The sequence below is a fragment of the Octopus bimaculoides genome, chromosome 6 (genome assembly GCF_001194135.2).
Source record: "Octopus bimaculoides isolate UCB-OBI-ISO-001 chromosome 6, ASM119413v2, whole genome shotgun sequence".
Lineage (NCBI taxonomy): Eukaryota > Metazoa > Mollusca > Cephalopoda > Octopoda > Octopodidae > Octopus > Octopus bimaculoides.
Window position 1 is genome coordinate 25310794 of NC_068986.1, and position 18908 is coordinate 25329701.

Here is an 18908-nt window from a genome sequence, read left to right on the forward strand (position 1 = left end):
CTCCTAGTAATTTGATACACATATCCTCATTTATCAATAAAGCGGCGAGCTGGCAGAAACGTTAGCACGCCGGGCGAAATGCTTAGCGGTATTTCGTCTGTGTTTACGTTCTGAGTTCAAATTCCGCTGAAGTCGACTTTGCCTTTCATCCTTTCGGAGTCGATAAATTAAGTACCAGTTGCATACTGGGGTCGATCTAATTGATTGGCCTCCCTCCCCCAAAATTTCAGGCCTTATGCCTAGAGTAGAAAAAGGATTGATTGAATTAACCTGTTTTTGAGTTACCTCCCTTCAGTGATGTAACTAGCTTTGCCGTATTTACACTGATATCTACCAGGCATGGCAGAGTCGTTAAAAAAGTTCACTTCGCAACTACGTGGTTTCAGGTTCGTTCCCATTGTTTGGCATCAGGCACAAAAGTGAAATTGGTACACGGAAACTGTACAAAGCCGTTGTGTGGATATATATATATATATATATATATATATAGATAGATAGATGTGTGTCTGTGTGAATGTTTACATTTTGTGCCTTCACATGAAAATATGTTAGCAAAAATTGGTGACATTATATTGATATTCCCCTCAATAAATCATACTTTAGCTCTATGCTTTTGCAGACACTTAAATGAAAAAGAAAAACCTTACTTGTAAAAGGTTAAGAACAGAAAGGGCAACCAGATATCAATGCCTTGATAATATTGATAGTATTCATCCAACCCATGCTAACCTGGAATAATGGACATAAAGCATAAATATTTGTGTGCATATGTTGTTGGGGGGAGGAGGGTTAAGAACTTGCTTCCCAATTGCGATCTTAGGTGTTTACTATAATCCCAGGTTGATCAAAGCCTTGTGAGTAGATTTGGTACATGAAAAATTAAAATAGCCTGGTGTGTGTATGTGTGTGTAATGTCCTTACTAGCACCATCCACTTAATGATACAAATGGGGTGCATTTTACCATACTACCAGCACTACTGAGATTGGCTTCTCCCTCTCAGCTGAACAATTCCTCCACTCAGTATATTATAGTTGAATAATTTATAAGCAATATGATTTATATTGATGGAATTCATTATAATCATTCATTGTCCACCTTTTCATACTTGCATGGGTCACATGGAATTTGTCAGGGTGGATTTCTATAGCCAGATGCTCTTTCCATTGCTAACCCTTATCTGTTTCTAGAAGACTGGAAACATTGGACGCTTCTAGCATGACAGCAATACACACACACACACACACACACACACACACACACAGAGGCATTGAGCTGGCAGAAACGTTAGCATGCCGGGCGAAATGTTTAGCAGTATTTCGTCTGTCTTTATGTTCTGAGTTCAAATTCTGCCGAGGTCGACTTAGCTTTTCATCCTTTCGAGATCGATAAATTAAGTATCAGTTGATTACTGGGGTTGATCTAATCGACTGGCTCCTTTCCCAAAAATTTTGGGTCTTGTACCTAGAGTAGAAAAGATACACACACACACACTTGTATGTTGGGCTTCTTCAAGTTTCCATCCACTAAATCCACTCACAAAGCTTTAGTTGGCTTCAGCCTATAGCAGAGACACTTGCTCTTGACTAACAATTGACACATAGTTGGGAAGCCAATTTCTCACCCCACAGCCACATCAATGTGGTGCCAAATTTAACTTCTGGTTATCTTGTGGAACATTCATGTCCATAAAGCTTTCCTGGTACATTACAAGAGTTAATTTTTTTTTTCTGCTTATAAGAGTAATTAAACTAATTATTTATTTACAGCTAGGTGGACTGGAGCATTTTCAAAATCATGTACAGGCTGGGGCAAAGAGGATGGTCGTTTCTGAAATGGGAATTACTTAGCCCCAGCGGGAGGGACATATGTCTGATAAGTACCATTCGGTCTGTGGTGTCTTAGCACTTCTTTTTCTTATCAGGTGAAGCCATGGTGCTTTGGACAATAGAGCATTGCATGTTTGCCTCCGACAGTCATGCGAAGAATAACAAGTCTGTCTCAGCACTTTAGCATGAGTTTCAGCGCCACTTCAACATTCACTGAAATCAGGCTGTTCCCTCCCGTAACACAATCTTACATTGGGTGAATGCACTTCGTACATGCGGTACACTAATGAATAGGAGACTGGTGGGGGTGCCACAAATGGTATGGACTCCAGAAAATGTGGAATGTGTCAGACAAACTTTGATATGGAATCCATATTGCTCTTCGAGGCATTCCACTGAACTTGGCATTGGTAATCGATCGATAAGGTGTATTTTGCATAAATACCTGCATTTCCACCCATACAAATTAGTCATTGGGCAACAGTTGAAACCATGGGACTGTGCACAGCAGCGTAACTTCGCATGTCAGATGGAAGCAATTTTTGAGGCAAATGACAACCTCATTTTGTTAATGAGCAATGAATCTCATTTTCATTTCAATGGTATGGTGAATCAACAGATCTGTCATTATTGGGCTCTTGAAAATCCAAGAGAACTACACAAAAGACCACTGCACACCCCAGAAGTGACCGTCTAGTGTGCTGCTGGAAAAGCTGTCATCATTGGTCCTTACTTTTTTGAAGAAAATAATGGAAATGCTGTTACTGTGAACTCCGAGGTGATAAACAACTTCTTTGTGCCTTAATTATGATGAAAACATATACCTATTCAACATGTGTGGTTTAATCAGGATGGGGCAATGACCTACATGGCCAGAGCATCAATGGACATTCTTCGCCCTATCTTCAGTGACCACCTCATTTCCAGGTTTGCTGACATTCCTTGGCCCCCTTGGTTTCTCTGATTTGTCCATGTGTGATTATTTCTTGTGAGGAAACCTCAAGGTACGTATGTATGTGCATAAGCCGTATACATTGGATGATTTGAAGGAAGCTATTCACGTGGAAGTCGCCCAAATTGACAGAGCAATGCTGGAGAAGATGGAGGCCAACTTTTAAGAATGCCTTCAGAAATGCATCAATGAAAACGGACACCACATGATGGATGTTGTTTTCCACACTTGATTTTGACAAATGCTAGTTCAATATGAATTGTTTGCAGCTAAAATTAATGATTTTGTGAAATTTTCGAAAACGCCCGTCCTTTCTGTCCCACCATGCACCATGTCCACTTACTCAATGAAGTGCTGCAGACATGAACTGTCATTTAAAGCTTAGAGTTTTTTCCCTTTATATGTATGTGTGTGTGTCTAATCTCTCTCTCTCTCTCTATGTATATATATCTTCGAAACACCTAGTTTTAGAATAGAGGCAGCTGATGAAGGAATAATTCCATAAGTGGCTTGTTTGTTTTCCTATGTTTTCGTTCTGTCGTCTGTAAACAAAGTCTGTTTTGTTTTTATGTTCCCGTTCATTTTTCTAACGTCCTGTACCCGGATATGCATCTATATATACATGTAGATGTAGGTATGTACATATATGTATGTATACATGCATATGCTTATATATCATTTGTATTATATATATGTATTTCTGTATATATATGTATGTGTGGGTGTGTGTGTATATATACACACACACACATATATATATATATCCCTCTCTCACTCTCTAGGACAAAGGCACAAGCACATACACAGACATATACACACACAGCAGTAACTTCCACCTACCAAATTCAATCACAAGGCTTCGGTCAGCCTGGGGCTATAGCAGAAGACACTTGCCCAAGGTGCCACGCGGTGGGAGTGAACCCGAAACCATGTAGCTGGGAAGCAAGCTTCCTAACCACAAAGCCATGCCCGCTCCTACCGATATATATATATATATATATATATATATATAAAATCTTGTTTCAGGCCACTGGACTTGGCGGTCAAGCAGTTGCAGGACATGATAGTAGTCGAGTAGAAAATATGAATAAAGTCACCAACAGAAGTATTTTAGTACGATTTAATGCTGATGTCGCTTCAAGTATGCAGTGGAATTTTCGTCCCCACCAGCCATCTGTGAGAGTAAGTTATTCTTAATTGTTAAATTTCCTAACTGTAATTCCTCAGAGTATCATGTACTTATTCTAGTGTCACACACACACAATTTTGCATGAAGTAGCATTGAATAAAATATGTTTGTGTATAGTAATATTTAACAAGTTCAAATGTATTCCAATGTGAGAATTCCTTCTGCTGCAGAAAGAGTTCCAAGAGAAAATCCTCATCCTAGACATGTGCGAAAATGCATTTGGAGCTGTAAATAATGCCATAGGATTATGGGACACATGTATTTCTGCTTCTTTTTGCTTTGTCAGCTATGAAAATCATCATCATCGTCATTTAACATCTGTTGTTCATGCTGGCATGGGGTGGATGGTTTGACCAGAACTGGCAAGTTGGGGTGCTGCACCAGACTCCAGTCTAATTTGGCATGGTTTTTCTCTCTCTCTCTCTCCCTCTCTCCCTCTCTATCTCTCTCTCCCTCTCTCTCTCTCTCTCTCTCTCTCTCTCTCTCTCTCTCTCTCTCTCTCTCTCTCTCTCTCTCTCTCTCTCTCTTATACAGATACACACTTGCATGTGTGATCACACATACACACACCTCATACATACACACTCAGGCACACATATATGTATCCATAAATTTTTAATTGTAATTATGTTTATAATGATCTTTTTTTTTTCTTAGGTTTTACCTGGAGAAACAGCTTTGGCTTTCTATTCAGCAAAGAATCCAACTGACAAACCTATTATCGGTATATCTACTTATAATATTATTCCATATGAAGCTGCAATGTATTTTAATAAGATTCAGGTAAGCCCTTTTGAAATTACACATTTTATCTTTGAAAGATAGAACAGACTGGTGTCATGCAACTATTACCCATACTTGTGGCATGTAAAAGCCCCTATTACACTCTTGTAGTGGTTGACATTACAAAAAGCATCCAGCTGTAGAAACCATGCCAAATCAGACTGGAGTCTTGTGTGGCCCCTCAGCTTACCAGCCCTGGTCAAGCCGTCCAACCCATGCCAGCATGGACAATGGATGATGAAGATGGACAGTTTATACTGTTATATTTCTTTTTTTCTTTAATAGTTGTGCTGGTGGCCAATAATAAGCACCATTCAAGTGTGGGTCGCTGCCAGTGCCGCCTGACTGGCTCCCCGTACCAGTCGTGCATAAAAAGCACCATCCAAACATGGTCGATGCTAGTGCCACCTGACTGGCTCCTGTGTTGGTGGCATGTAAAAAGCACCCACTACACTCTCAGAGTGGTTGGTGTTAGGAAGGGCATCCAGCTGTAGAAACCTTGCCAGATCAGATTGGAGCTTGGTGCAGCCTTCTGGCTTGCCAGTCCCCAATCAAACCACCCAACCCATGCCAGTATGGAAAACGGACGTTAAAACGATGATGATGAGTTGTCTGCTTCTAGGTCATTTGCATCACAGAACTTCAAAAGTCTTGATGTCTTTTAAATCTTGCTTCATAACCACAACCTGCAAGTCTACAGGAAATGTCATCATGTTGTTGGTCATGCTGAATATGCAGACAAGGGGTTGGTAGAAATTCTATACTGTGTACTCAGAGTAACGCACCTGAATTGTAATGGGTTTACAAGCTGGCTAATGGAGAAAGTAGACTTCATATGTAGCTGTTGTATAGGGGCATTATGCACTATGTGCACACAGAATATAGATTGTTTTGAATGCTTGGAAGGCTCCTTAGCAGTGGCTGATTGCTTTTGTTAGACAGGTGACTTTATTAGAAGAGGATGTGTGTTTTTGTAAGCATCGTAGTCAATGTAAGAATGAACTAGAGAAAGTTGAGAGAGAGTTGCTACTGCTACTGGCAACAAAGGGCTTCTTACTCCCTCTCACTTCTGCAATCTCTCTCCTTTCAACTCTCTCTGTTGGTCACAGGGTGGTGGAAACTGAGGACTCTTTTGACCTGTGGAATACAAGACAACTTTACTGGTTCTACAATATAAATCCCTCAGTACACACTGCAGAGTGGTTGACAAATGAAAGGATACAGTGTGATTGAGAGGATCCTTTCGCTTTGTTGAGGACATGACAAGCTTCTGGTGTTGGTGTTGGAATTGGTGTCAATGCATGCAATGTTAGTAAAGGTGTCCAATCATAGAGACCATACGAAAAATATAATGTATAAAGGAGATGTGGGCTTCTCCAGTCCATTTCAAAGGGTAGTAACCCTGGGTAAGAACCCATTTGGACCATGATATCCTGTTTAACCCATCCAGCATGGAATATCTGCTACTATAGGAGAAAGAACTGTTGGTCAGCAAATTCATTATAGTACCAGATAAATGCTTTGTGATAATTGTGACTCTTTCCGTTGTAAGTTCAATTCCCACTGTGTCCAAGAAAGATCACTAAAGAATGGGTTAAGAGGGGCTCAAATGGCACCAACTTTAGAGATGACAATTTGGATTGTAATGAGATCAAGAAGACAGAAAATTGCAGAACTTTCTAGAAGAGTTCTTAAGATGCTGACGGTGTAAGGGTGGTTTTTTTTATTACACTAATCACTTATTGTCTCAATAGTTATGAATCTATGACATTTCTGTGTAGCACCTTCGGCAGATGTCTTGTGAAGGAATTTGGTTGACAGAAAATGTGGAAGTCCAAGGTGGCGAGCTGGTAGAAACGTTAGCATGCTGGGCGAAATGCTTAGCGGTATTTGGTCTGCCGCTACGTTCTGAGTTCAAATTCCGCCGAGGTTGACTTTGCCTTTCATCCTTTCAGGGTCAATTAAATAAGTACCAGGTATGCACTGGGGTCGATATAATCGACTTAATCCCTTTATCTGTTCGTGTTTGTCTCCCTGTGTATAGCCCCTTGTGGGTAGTAAAGAAATAAGAAACGTTAGCACGCTGGGCGAAATGCTTAGCGGTATTTCGTCTGCCGCTATGTTCTGAGTTCAAATTCCGCCGAGGTCGACTTTGCCTTTCATCCTTTAGTGGTCGATTAAATAAGTACCAGTTATGCACTGGGGTCGATATAATTGACGTAATCCGTTTGTCTGTCCTTGTTTGTCCCCTCTGTGTGTAGCCCCTTGTGGGCAGTAAAGAAATAAGAAAATGTAGAAGTCCTTTGTGTGTGTGTGTGTGTGTGTGTGCATCTTTGCGTCTGTGTTTGTTACCCTCCCCTACCACTTGATAACCATGTTGTTTGGTTACTTCCTCATAGCTTAGCAGTTCAGTAAAAGAGATTGATAGAATAAATACCAGATTTAGGAAGAAACATAAGTACTGGGGTCGATTTTTTTCTGCCAAAATTCTTCAAGGTAGGCTTGTAGCATGGCCACAGTCCAATAACAAAAACAAATAAAAGATAAAAAATAAAACCCAAGAAGAAAAATATATAAAATACATTGGAAAAAAATTTGCTTCATACTAGTCAAAGTATAAGTTATCTCCCTTGTACCATATTACCATATGCTAGTGTAATTTTAGACTAGAGTTTCATGAAGTAATTTTTGAGGAATCACAGGGATTCTTTGAAAAATTCTGGGGTTCGTAGATAAGGCACCTTTTGATAAAATTTATTTTATTCACTATTTTCAAAATAATAAATTATATGTTCTCTAGGTGATGTGGTTGGTGTTAGGAAGGACATCCAGCCATAAAAACTTTGCCAAAGCAGACAGGGAAGCCAAGTACAGTCTTCTGGCTTGCCAGGCCCTGTCAAACCGTCCAACCCATGCCAGCATGGAAAGCAGACGTTAAATGATGATGATGATGATGTTTGCTTCTTTATTTAATATTTGAAGAAATACTCTCTCTGAAACAGTTTTTGTTTGTCTTTAAAATAAAAATGTGGGGTTCCATAAATTTTAGATAACCGTTCAAGGGAATCACTATGTTAGATTAAAAAGGCTAATCATAGAACGTTTGAAGATGATGACAACTGTTTTGGTAATTATGCTAATGAGGCTGATGATAATCATAATAATCACTGTCATCATCATCATCTTCATCATCATACCTTTGATCTTCTGGCTGGCATGAGCAGGATGGTTAAACAGGATTCATTGGGTTGGAGGATCACATCTTATCCCAATGTTTCATTTTTAGCATCATTTCTAAGGTTGGATACCTTAATAACCACCATCTGCCTATGCCTCCCCGCTGCCCCTGGTTGGGGTACATAGGCAGAGATGATGTTTGCTGTGCAACTCTGTGAACTACTCTAAGTTTAAGTGTCCTATCACTTACTCTGTCTACCTCAATCACCTTATTGACCCATTTCTCTGCTAGAATTATGCCCATACCTCCTACCCTGTCACTGCCCCCCCCCCCCACCACCAAAGAGTTTGTACCTGTGCCTCTTGCCTATGAGGAACCTGGCAGAAGATCCTCTCCACCTTACTTCTTCATGCAACACACATCAACATGTCTCTGTTCAAGCATCTCAACAATCTCACCAGACCTACCTTTCAATGTACCTACAACGATAGTGCCAACTCTGAGGAAATGTACAGGGAGCCAGGAGATAACATGGGGCAGGAGAACTGCATCTTTCAACATCCGAAAAGAAGGTTCTAATGGGTGTTTTCTAACAGACATGTCATATCAGTTGTCCCCACATTTAATAATGAACTTCAATCATATTTTACCAATGCATCGTGATGGCACCTGTGCCCAGCGTCGCCTTCCTCGCACATGTAAAGACATTCGAGTAAGATCGTTGCCAGTGCCGCTGAACTGGCTCCTGTGCAGGTGGCACGTAAAATACACCATTTTGAGCGTGGCTGTTGCCAGTACCACCTGACTGGCCTTCGTGCCGGTGGCACGTAAAAGCACCCACTAAACTCTCGGAGTGGTTGGCGTTAGGAAGGGCATCCAGCTGTAGAAACTCTGCCAAATCAGATTGGAGTCTGGTGTAGCCATCTGGTTCTCCAGTCCTCAGTCAAATCGTCCAACCCATGCTAGCATGGAAAGTGGACGTTAAACAATGATAATGATGATGATGAATATCATATTCTATACATAACACTGTTGTTAGACGATGTACAGGGGTGCTGAAAACTTCCTGGCTTTAGGAAAAAGAAAGTACAGGAGGAACAGTTAATTATGATTTTATTCAACATATTCCCCTCTCAGATTCACACGCTTATTGCAGCGGTCCTTCAGTTTTTCTAAGCCTTGTAAAAGGTTGGGCCTCCAACCAAGCTTTTGTGATATCCTTAAAACTAGGAACTTTTCAGCTCTCCCTTGTATATATGCCTGGGTGTGACAGAGAGAGGGAGAGGACATGTAGTTCAGTTATATGAGATAGTGGGGTTATTGATTATGTGCTCTCACTAACTTGAGAAGTTTTAGCACAAAACATTCTTCATAGCAAACCTAAATAGGTTTATATATACTCTTTTCTACTCTAGACACAAGGCCTGAAATTTTGGGGGAGGGGGGGCAGTCGATTAGATCAATCCTAGTATGCAACTGGTATTTAATTTACTGGCCCCAAAAGGATGAAAGGCAAAGTCAACCTTGGCGGAATTTGAACTCAGAATAAGTAAGAGGCACAGGTACAAACTCTTTGGTGGGGGGAGGGGGAACACAGAAAACTGGAAATTAGCAGCATTGTTTGGATGAAGGTGATGCTTGTTTACAACAATTACATGTTAAGACATGGGTACACACACATACACACACACCAGCACATATACACACAAACACACACAGACACATACATGTATATATATATATATGTATGTATATATTAAGAAAAAGGAGGTAGTCAGAATTTTGAAGAATTATTTATTTAGCACTTTTGTCTTGTTTTGGAGAATCATCAGAAATGAGACGAATGTGCTAAATAAATAATTATTCAAAATTCTAGCTACCTCCTTTTCATTAATATATAAAACCTGTACACCACCTCAAACAATCTATATATATGTATATATGGGGTCTATTTCTAGCAGACTGATGTTGTAATCATTCAACACCCTTATTATAATTTTAATATAAATTAACCATTATGGTATTTTAGTATGCTGGCCACTGATAAATCATTAAATAATGACTTTATCCTAATTACATATAATATATGCATGTACTCAAAATTAGGAGTAGATAGGCAGCCAACAACTGATGAAGGGTCGTTCATTGTGTTACTTGTCCTGTTTTCCATTATTCCTCTCGTTGTTTGTGTATTTAACCCATTTGTTTTTGTATTTCATGTTGTTTGATGTTAGTGACGTCCTCTACCTGTACATGCATGACCTCTGCCAGAAGTGTGGCCAGCTCACTTATTCGTATCTTTACTTCATTGGACACTAAACTCTACTTGTTTTGTTCGCTATATATATTGGAAGATTTCATCCGTCAAAAACTCATGGAAGATTTCCAATGGTGAACTTCCATGTTCAAGATTTGCCTTCATGACAGGCATACCAGTTAACCTAAGCCATTGGTTGAAATTGTCTCTCCCTTGCCAATGGTCGTGTGGCAAGTGAGAGACAATGGAAGTTCACCATTGGAAATCTTCCACGAGTTTTTGACGGATGAAAGTGAATGGTCCTGTTGTCCAAGACCATTCACTACTGCCCACTTGTACCTTTGATTCACCGGAATATCATCATCGCTATTGGAATCATCTGATTCTGAACTAGAAAAATACTCAGTCTCGGAGTCATCATCCGAACCGTAAGAAACAACTGGTGAAGTGGTGGAGCTTGGTGTAACTTGGCACAACGACTGTTAATTGGACAAAACAAGATGCAGCGACAAAGTTGATGGAACCGGAGTGGTAGGATGCAATGACTATAAATTCGAGAAAACAGGACGTGATGGTGAAGTTGACAGAGCCGGAGTTGCTGGACCAGTCTATTGGGTTGTAGATATTTACAAGAAGCATCTAATCAGCCAATCAATTGGCAGTTGGACCACTACTAACTCAAGCAACAGGTTCTAAGTCAGGCAGTGTGTAATTACGATTTAAAGCCTGTACATTGCGTACGTAAATTTAGATCAACCATTTTTCAAGTGTAAAGAAAAAAGAAAGAAATATTGACTTTGTAAAAGTTGAATGAATCATATTCTATAATGTAAAGTCAGTCTTCTGGAAATATCCTACTAATCTGGGTTTTTTTTCTCTTTAGCTACTGATCATATCCATTTAAAACTCTTTTTTTACTCTTTTACTCTTTTACTTGTTTCAGTCATATGACTGTGGTCATGCTGGAGCACCGCCTTTAGTCGAGTAAATCGACCCCAGGACTTATTCTATTGGTCTCTTTTGCCGAACTGCTAAGTTACGGGGGATGTAAACACACCAGCATCGGTTGTCAAGCGATGTTGGGGGGACAAACACAGACACACAAACATACACACATACATATATATATACGTATATACGCTGGGCTTCTTTCAGTTTCCGTCTACCAAATCCACTCACAAGGTTTTGGTTGGCCCAAGGCTATAGTAGAAGACACTTGCCCAAGGTGCCACACAGTGGGACTGAACCCGGAACCATGTGGTTGGTAAGCAAGCTATTTACCACACAGCCACTCCTACGTGTAATTTCTTTTTTTTTTTTTTCATTCACTGGATTTATTTAATAACATAGTAACCTATGTTAATACTCATTGTAATTTCTCCACTTGCCCACTTCTATCATTTTTTGTTTTTTTGCTCTATTTACATGCAATGACTGTGCACCAATTCCCTTTTATCATATAATTGAATGGAATAAATTTATTTGTGTTATGAACAGTTGTTTTGAATTGCATTTTTAATGCTTTCTTAATTCTTAAATATGCATTGAAATATTTTAAGTAACTTACATTACGTTTCACTAAGCAGTATTAATTACAATTACAATGTTTTGTAATGCAATATAAGTTTGTTGTTTTGTTAAGATTTATATCCAAAATGACCTCAGTGGATCTTATTGTTCATGTGGCTCAGCCAATAATGTTGGCAGGAATGAAATGGAATGTGAGAAAATCTATTGAGGTGGCAGAGACTACCATGGAATAAAGAGGTGAAAGATGAAGTGCCGAATACATGGGCTGGATTTGGATAGTTATAGAACAAACTGATATCTCGCTATAATAACAAAAGCAGGTGAAATGTTGTGGCTGATTAAATCTGCTGTCCTGAAGAGGTGGAACAATAGGGGTTGAAAGCCAATGCACATGAACAGCATGGGAGATAACTGAGCAAAGGGATCTTTCATGGAAAAGGAAGCCTGCTAGGTTTCACTTCTTCTTGAGAGTGGAGCACAATGTGCTTTTATCCCTAATCGATATTAAATGGTGGGAGTGGAGTGACACAGCTGAATGTCCATCGAAGTAGGAGTTTGGGAGTTATACATTGTTGGAGAATATTTTGGTAGGTGCAGTTATCTTTTGCAGTGTATGCCTGCTGGTATAATCAAGTCTTGAGTATCCCTACCGATACACTGAGATAACAGTTCAGTAGTGTCAATGAAATGAGAAACAACACTAAGATTCACCTTGTTATTTTCAAGAGGGAGGGCGAGAAAGGTGAGTGCAAGAGCATTCACATATGAAGATCATTAGCCAGACTTCTGTTTTATATTAATGACTGGGAGGTGCTGGTAAATTTGAAGGAAGTACTTCAGTTCCTTACTGATATTGCAAAAACGAAACCTCTTGACATTGTTTAAATTGACAAAGCAAGTCCTGGTTGTTGAGGTGACAATTCACCATGCAGGTGATTAACGCATGACCTACATTTAGCAGTGCCAAACAGCACTGGTGTTAGCAGGTAATATTTGGGTTCTTTTAGCATCACAAAGTAATATGGTCTTGCCTTCAATATCTATGCAAGTGCATCGAACCAGGTGATATTGTAACCACTCCAATTTCTGCTTCACTTTTCACTGAATATTTTATCTTTGGGTGAATAAAATGAAATGCATACATAAATGGAAGGGTCTAAAATATTTTAAACCCTTCCATTTATGTATGCATTTCAGCTAGGTTTCATTTTCTCTTCAGAGTGGAGTACAATGTGCTTCCATCCCTAACCGATGTTAAATGGTAGGAGTGGAAAGACACAGCTATATGTCCATTGAAGTGGGAGCTGTATACATTGTTGGAACATATTTTGGTAGGTGCAATCATCCTTTGCAGTGCATGCCTGGTGGCATGATCAAGTCTTGAGTATTCCTACCAATACACTGCGATAACAGTTCAGTAGTGTCAATGAAATAACAATCAACACTAAGATTCACCTTGTTATTTTCAAGAGGGAGGGCGAGAAAAGTGAGTCATTAGCTTGCATTTTTGGCTGTGTTGAAATTGTCTGTGGCCATTGAGTACAATGTGTGCAGCTATGTAGTTAACCTTCATGTTCAGTTGTCATTTCTTTTTCTTGTCTACTGGTGTTGCTGTATGTGCTATTGTGATATTTCTTTTGTAGGTTTTTGTTATGATGTCATGTAGTAAGGTATTATGTGCTCTTGGATTGTATACATTGCACAGGTTTTCCACAAATTCAAATGCAGTGGAAAATCTCATTCTCTCCTGCAGCTGCTACTGTTGGATATTTGCTGTCACTTTTCTAGATTTTGTTTTTTTAGAAAATAAATCTTATTTTATTTATCTTTTGTCCATTACTTGTTTCATTCATTGGATTGTGGCCACACTGGAGCACTGTCTTGAAGGGTTTTAGTAAAACAAATTGACTCCAGTGTTTATAGTTTTTTTTTTTTTTTTTTTAATTCTGTACCTGTTATGTCAGTCTCTTTTGCCAAACCATTAAGTTACGGGAATGTAAACAAACCAACACCAGTTGTCACATGGTCATAGTGGTGGGTTGACAAATACAAAGACACACACACATGACAGGCTTCAACGAAGTTTCCATTTACCAAATTTGTTGACAAGGTATTGGTTGGCCTGGGGCTGTAGTAGAAGACGCTTGCCTTAAGTGCTGCAAAGTGGGATCGAACCTGAAACCATGTAGTCGCAAAGCAAGCCTCTTAACCTCACAGATATTCATGCACCTATTTAGCACATAATATTCAAATCTGTGTTGGTCTTTGTGCTGTGCTGGGTATTTCCTACATTTTAAAGCTACTGTATTAGTTAGTTGCTGTGTTTTGAGTTGATGTGGAAGAAAACTTTCAACTGCTCACATTTCATTACATAAACACATGGGTACATACATGTATACACATACATTCATACATGAAGATACATGTACACATGCAGAGGATAATAATAAATTGTAAAAAGGATTATTATATTATTAATAATAAGGAAAATAAACATACATAAATAAAAATAAATGAACATAAAATTTAAATCGTTAATTAAAAGCATTAAGCTGAAACTAAGAAGTTAATTATTATGAATCCTTTTCAGTGGTGTTAGTGGTAGTGCCAAGTAGCTCTGAAAGATTGTCAGATTTACAAGATTAATCCATGAAGGATAACATTAGAATGTTAATAAAATAAAAATAGACTTTTCATTCACTTCCATATTCTTTTCAAATTATGCCACTAAAGGAGCAATTGTGATGTGTGTATGTCGTATGTTACACGTATAGCCACAGGAGTAGCTGTGTGGTAAGTAGCTTGCTTACCAACCACATGGCTCCGGGTTCAGTCCCACTGCGTGGCATCTTGGGCAAGTGTCTTCTACTATAGCCTCGGGCCGACCAAAGCCTTGTGAGTGGATTTGGTAGACGGAAACTTAAAGAAGCCCGTCGTCTATATGTATATATATATATATATATATATATATATATATATATATATATATATATATATATATATATATATATATATGTGTGTGTTTGTGTGTCTGTGTTTGTCCCTCCAACATCGTTTGACAACTGATCCTGGTGTGTTTATGTCCCCGTAACCTAGCGGTTCGGCAAAAGAGACTGATAGAATAAGTACTAGGCTTCCATAGAATAAAAGTCCCGGGGTCGATTTGCTCGACTAAAAGTGGTGCTCCAGCATGGCCGCAGTCAAATGACTGAAACAAGTAAAAGAGAGTAAAAGAGTATAGACTTGTTTTGCTTCTGTAATAAGTCTTCTATTTCTGTAGGGAATTCTATAAAATATGGAAGTATTTTCTGTTAATGTTTTCCTATCTAGCTTTGTTTTATGGTGTATATGGTGTTGTGTATTGCAAATTGTTCCTTATTTTAAACGCCAGTGAGCCTATAAGAGAATGTAATTGATGATAAAGGAGGAATTTGACAGCCTTGTTGTTCCAAATAAACTATAAGGGTTCTACATGCAGATACAAAGCAACATTAAAAAAAAAAAGGATTAAATTAGAACATAGTACTGTTTTCTCTACAGCATATTTAAAATCATAAGCTGTTCTCCTTGTATACAAACATAAATGTCATTGTCATCATTTAAACCCTGGTTCCTGTATTGGCATGGGTTGGATTGTTTGACAGGGTGTGATCAGTTGGAAATCTGCATTATGCACCAATGCTAAGATTGGCATGATTTCTACAGCAGGATGCTCATCCAAATGCCAAACACTTTACATTTACAGAGTGTACTAACTGCATTTTTCATAGCACCAGCACTATCATCATCATCGTTTAACATCCGCTTTCCATGCTAGCATGGGTTGGATGATTTGACTGAGTACTATTGAACCGGATGGCTGCACCAGGCTCCAATCTGATTTGGCATAGTTTCTACAGCTGGATGCCCTTCCTAATGCCAACCACTCCAAGAGTGTAGTGGGTGCTTTTACATGCCACCAGCACGAGGGCCAGTCACGCGGTACTGGCAACAGCCACGCTCAAAATGGTGTTTTTTACGTGCCACCTACACAGGAGCCAGTCCAACGGCACTGGCAATGACCTTGCTTGAATGATTTTCTAAACATGCCACCGGCACAAGTGCCAGTAAGGCGACGCTGGTAACGATCACGCTCAAATGGTGCTATTTACGTGCCACTAGCACGGAAGCCAGACAGCTGCTCTGGCAATGATCACGCTCGGACGGTGCTGTTAGTGCTCCACTGGCACGGGAGCCAGTCATCGAATATGGTTCAATTACGATTTCGATTTCATTTGCTCCAACAGGTCTTCGCAAGCAGAGTTTAGTGTCCAATGAAGGAGAGGATGGCATGGGTGCCAGTCGTCGAATTTGGTTCGATTTCGATTTCAAATTCACTTGCCTCAACAGGTCTTTGTAAGCAGAGTTTAGTGTCCAATGAAGTAAAGATACGAATAAGGGAGCTGGCTACACTTCTGGCAGAGGCCACAAATTATGCTCTCAATTGGCTTGCCGGGTCTTCTCACGTAATGCATATTTCCAAAGGTCCCGGTCACTGGTCATTGCCTAAAGTTCGAAGGTTGTGCTTCACCACCTCATCCCAGGTCTTCCTGGGTCTACCTCTTCCACAGGTTCCCTCAACCGCTATAATACATTTCGTTTTTTGCCTGTTGTTGGTTGTGTACAGAGTATCATGGTTTGGTATACATATATATATATAGGGTCGCAAAGTGAGCACCTTAACCACACAGCCATACCTGCACCCACACACACACCCACATGCATATCTTACTTTTACTTTTATTTATTTCACTCATTTGACTGAGGTGTAGGAGTGGCTGTGGTAAGTAGCTTGCTTACCAACCACATGGTTCCAGGTTCAGTCCCACTGCGTGGCACCTTGGGCAAGTGTCTTCTACTATAGCCTCGGGCCGACCAAAGCCATGTGAGTGGATTTGGTAGACGGAAACTGAAAGAAGCCCGTCGTATATATGTACATAAATATATATGTATGTGTGTGTATATGTTTGTGTGTCTGTGCTTGTCCCCTCCAACATCGCTTGACAACTGATGATGGTGTGTTTATGTCCCCCGTAACTTAGCGGTTTGGCAAAAGAGACTGATAGAATAAGTACTAGGCTTACAAAGAATAAGTCCTGGGGTTGATTTGCTCGACTAAAGGCTGTGTTCCAACATGGCCACAGTCAAATGACTAAAAGAGTATATATATATGTATGTATTAAATTACTACAAGACGATATCAATTAAACCTTTTAAAAATACTACTTTACCTCACATAGCAAAAAAAGTATACTTATTTCAATACACGTTGATAGCATTGCAGCGACACTTCATCTAAGGAAAGACTTAGAGGCAAAACTAAATATGAGAATATTGTTATTTATGTACTTGCTGGTCTGTAACAGCTGGGTTTTTTTTTTTATAAAATTTGCAATGAAAATCTCTCCCCTCATTAAGTGTAAATCTAATTATAGAAAAGAATGAAATGCCCACTGATGAAATGAAAGGAATTAAACTCTAATTTGTGCCCATGATTATTAAACCATAATGCTGTGAATATGATTTTACTATCAAATAGAAATATATACTTTCTACAGTGTAATGGACTTTGTCAATTAAACTTTTGTAATACATATAAGCTAGCATTACAGTGATCCGACATCAAAAGCTTAGAGAAATAATTACACACATATGCGCACTCACACATACATATGTTTTGTTTGTTTGTGTGTGTGTGTTGGTAAATTGAGCAGAAACAACAGCGAATTCTTTAGTATTGCTGAGAGTATGAGAAACTTTCTAGTGTAGGTGCCATGGTGAAATGCACCCAGTACACATGGTAAAGTGGTTGGTGTTTGGAAGGGTATCAAGCCTTAGAATTGAGATGTATGTGTGAGGTGTGACATTCTGACTCATCTGTGAGGACAGTGGCCCCAAATAAGAACCTATTTGAGATATAATGATCTGTCCACTCCATGCCAGTATTAAAAAAGGTCATAAAATGATTGTGTGTGCGTGTGTAAAAAAAAACAAAAACAGGTGCGTTTTCAATTGTGATGACAAGGGTTCCTGTTGATTCAGTCAAGTGAACAGTCTGCTCATGAAATTAACATACCATGTGGCTGAGTGCTCCACAGATACGTATACCCTTAATGCAGTTCTCGGGGAAATTCAGCGTGACACAGAGTGTGACAAGGCCGGCCCCTTTGAAATACAGGTGCAAGTCATTTTTGTCAGCTGAGTGGATTGGCACAATGCAAAATAAAGTGTCTGATCAAGGACACAATGTGCCACTTGATTTTGAACTCCCAACCTTACGATCATGAGCCGAGTACCCCTAACCACCAAGCCACATGCCATCACTTCTATATGTATATATGTATGTAAGTATGTGTGTGTGTACAGAGCAGTTGATGTTAGGATGGGCAGCCAGCCATAAAAGCCATGCCAAAACACACTCAGAAGCATGGCACAGGTTCCTGCCTGGCCAGCTTCTGTCAAACTGTCCAACCCATGCCAGCATGGAAGACATTACACAATGTTGATGATAATATATGTTGATATATATATATATATATATATATATATATATATATATATATATATATATATATATATATATATATATAGTGGTTGGTGTTAGGAAGGGTCTCCAGCTGTAGAAGCCATGCCACAACATATAACTGGAGCCTGGTGCAATTCTCTGGCCTGCCAACTCCTATCAAACTATCCAACCCATGTCAGCATGGAAAACTGATGTTAAATGATGACGATGACAATATATATATATATTTTCCTTTTATTTTTCTTGCCTTTGTTCATGAGAACAAGAATTCCGCACACAGAATAAAGTACTCTTTACTCCAAGACGTAGAGTGTGTTATAGTCTTTATTTTGGTAATTAGTTTGTGGACTTAATTATTTTATGTTTCTTTTAATTGAACCTGTTTACACCCTGTGAATGGGTTCAATTAAAAGAACCAAAACAGAATTAAATCTGTAAACTTCTCATATATATATCATCATCATCATCATCATCGTTTAACGTCCGCTTTCCATGCTAGCATGGGTTGGACGATTTGACCGAGGACTGGTGAAACCGGATGGCAACACCAGGCTCCAATCTGATTTGGCAGAGTTTCTACAGCTGGATGCCCTTCCTAACGCCAACCACTCAGAGAGTGTAGTGGG

At 39.3% G+C, this 18908-nt stretch overlaps 1 protein-coding gene across 1 annotated transcript in view; it reads left to right on the forward strand.

The window, feature by feature from the left end:
- Positions 1-3803: 3803 nt before the first annotated feature.
- The window catches only part of LOC106869477 (cytochrome c oxidase assembly protein COX11, mitochondrial), a gene marked incomplete at its 5' end in the record, with an annotated part of 205107 nt that continues 190002 nt past the window's right edge, over positions 3804-18908 (forward strand). Inside the window, 2 exons of the mRNA XM_052968649.1 lie at positions 3804-3962; positions 4627-4752. Of these exons, the coding sequence (XP_052824609.1) occupies positions 3804-3962; positions 4627-4752 (285 nt within the window). The remainder of the gene's footprint in view (positions 3963-4626; positions 4753-18908) is intronic.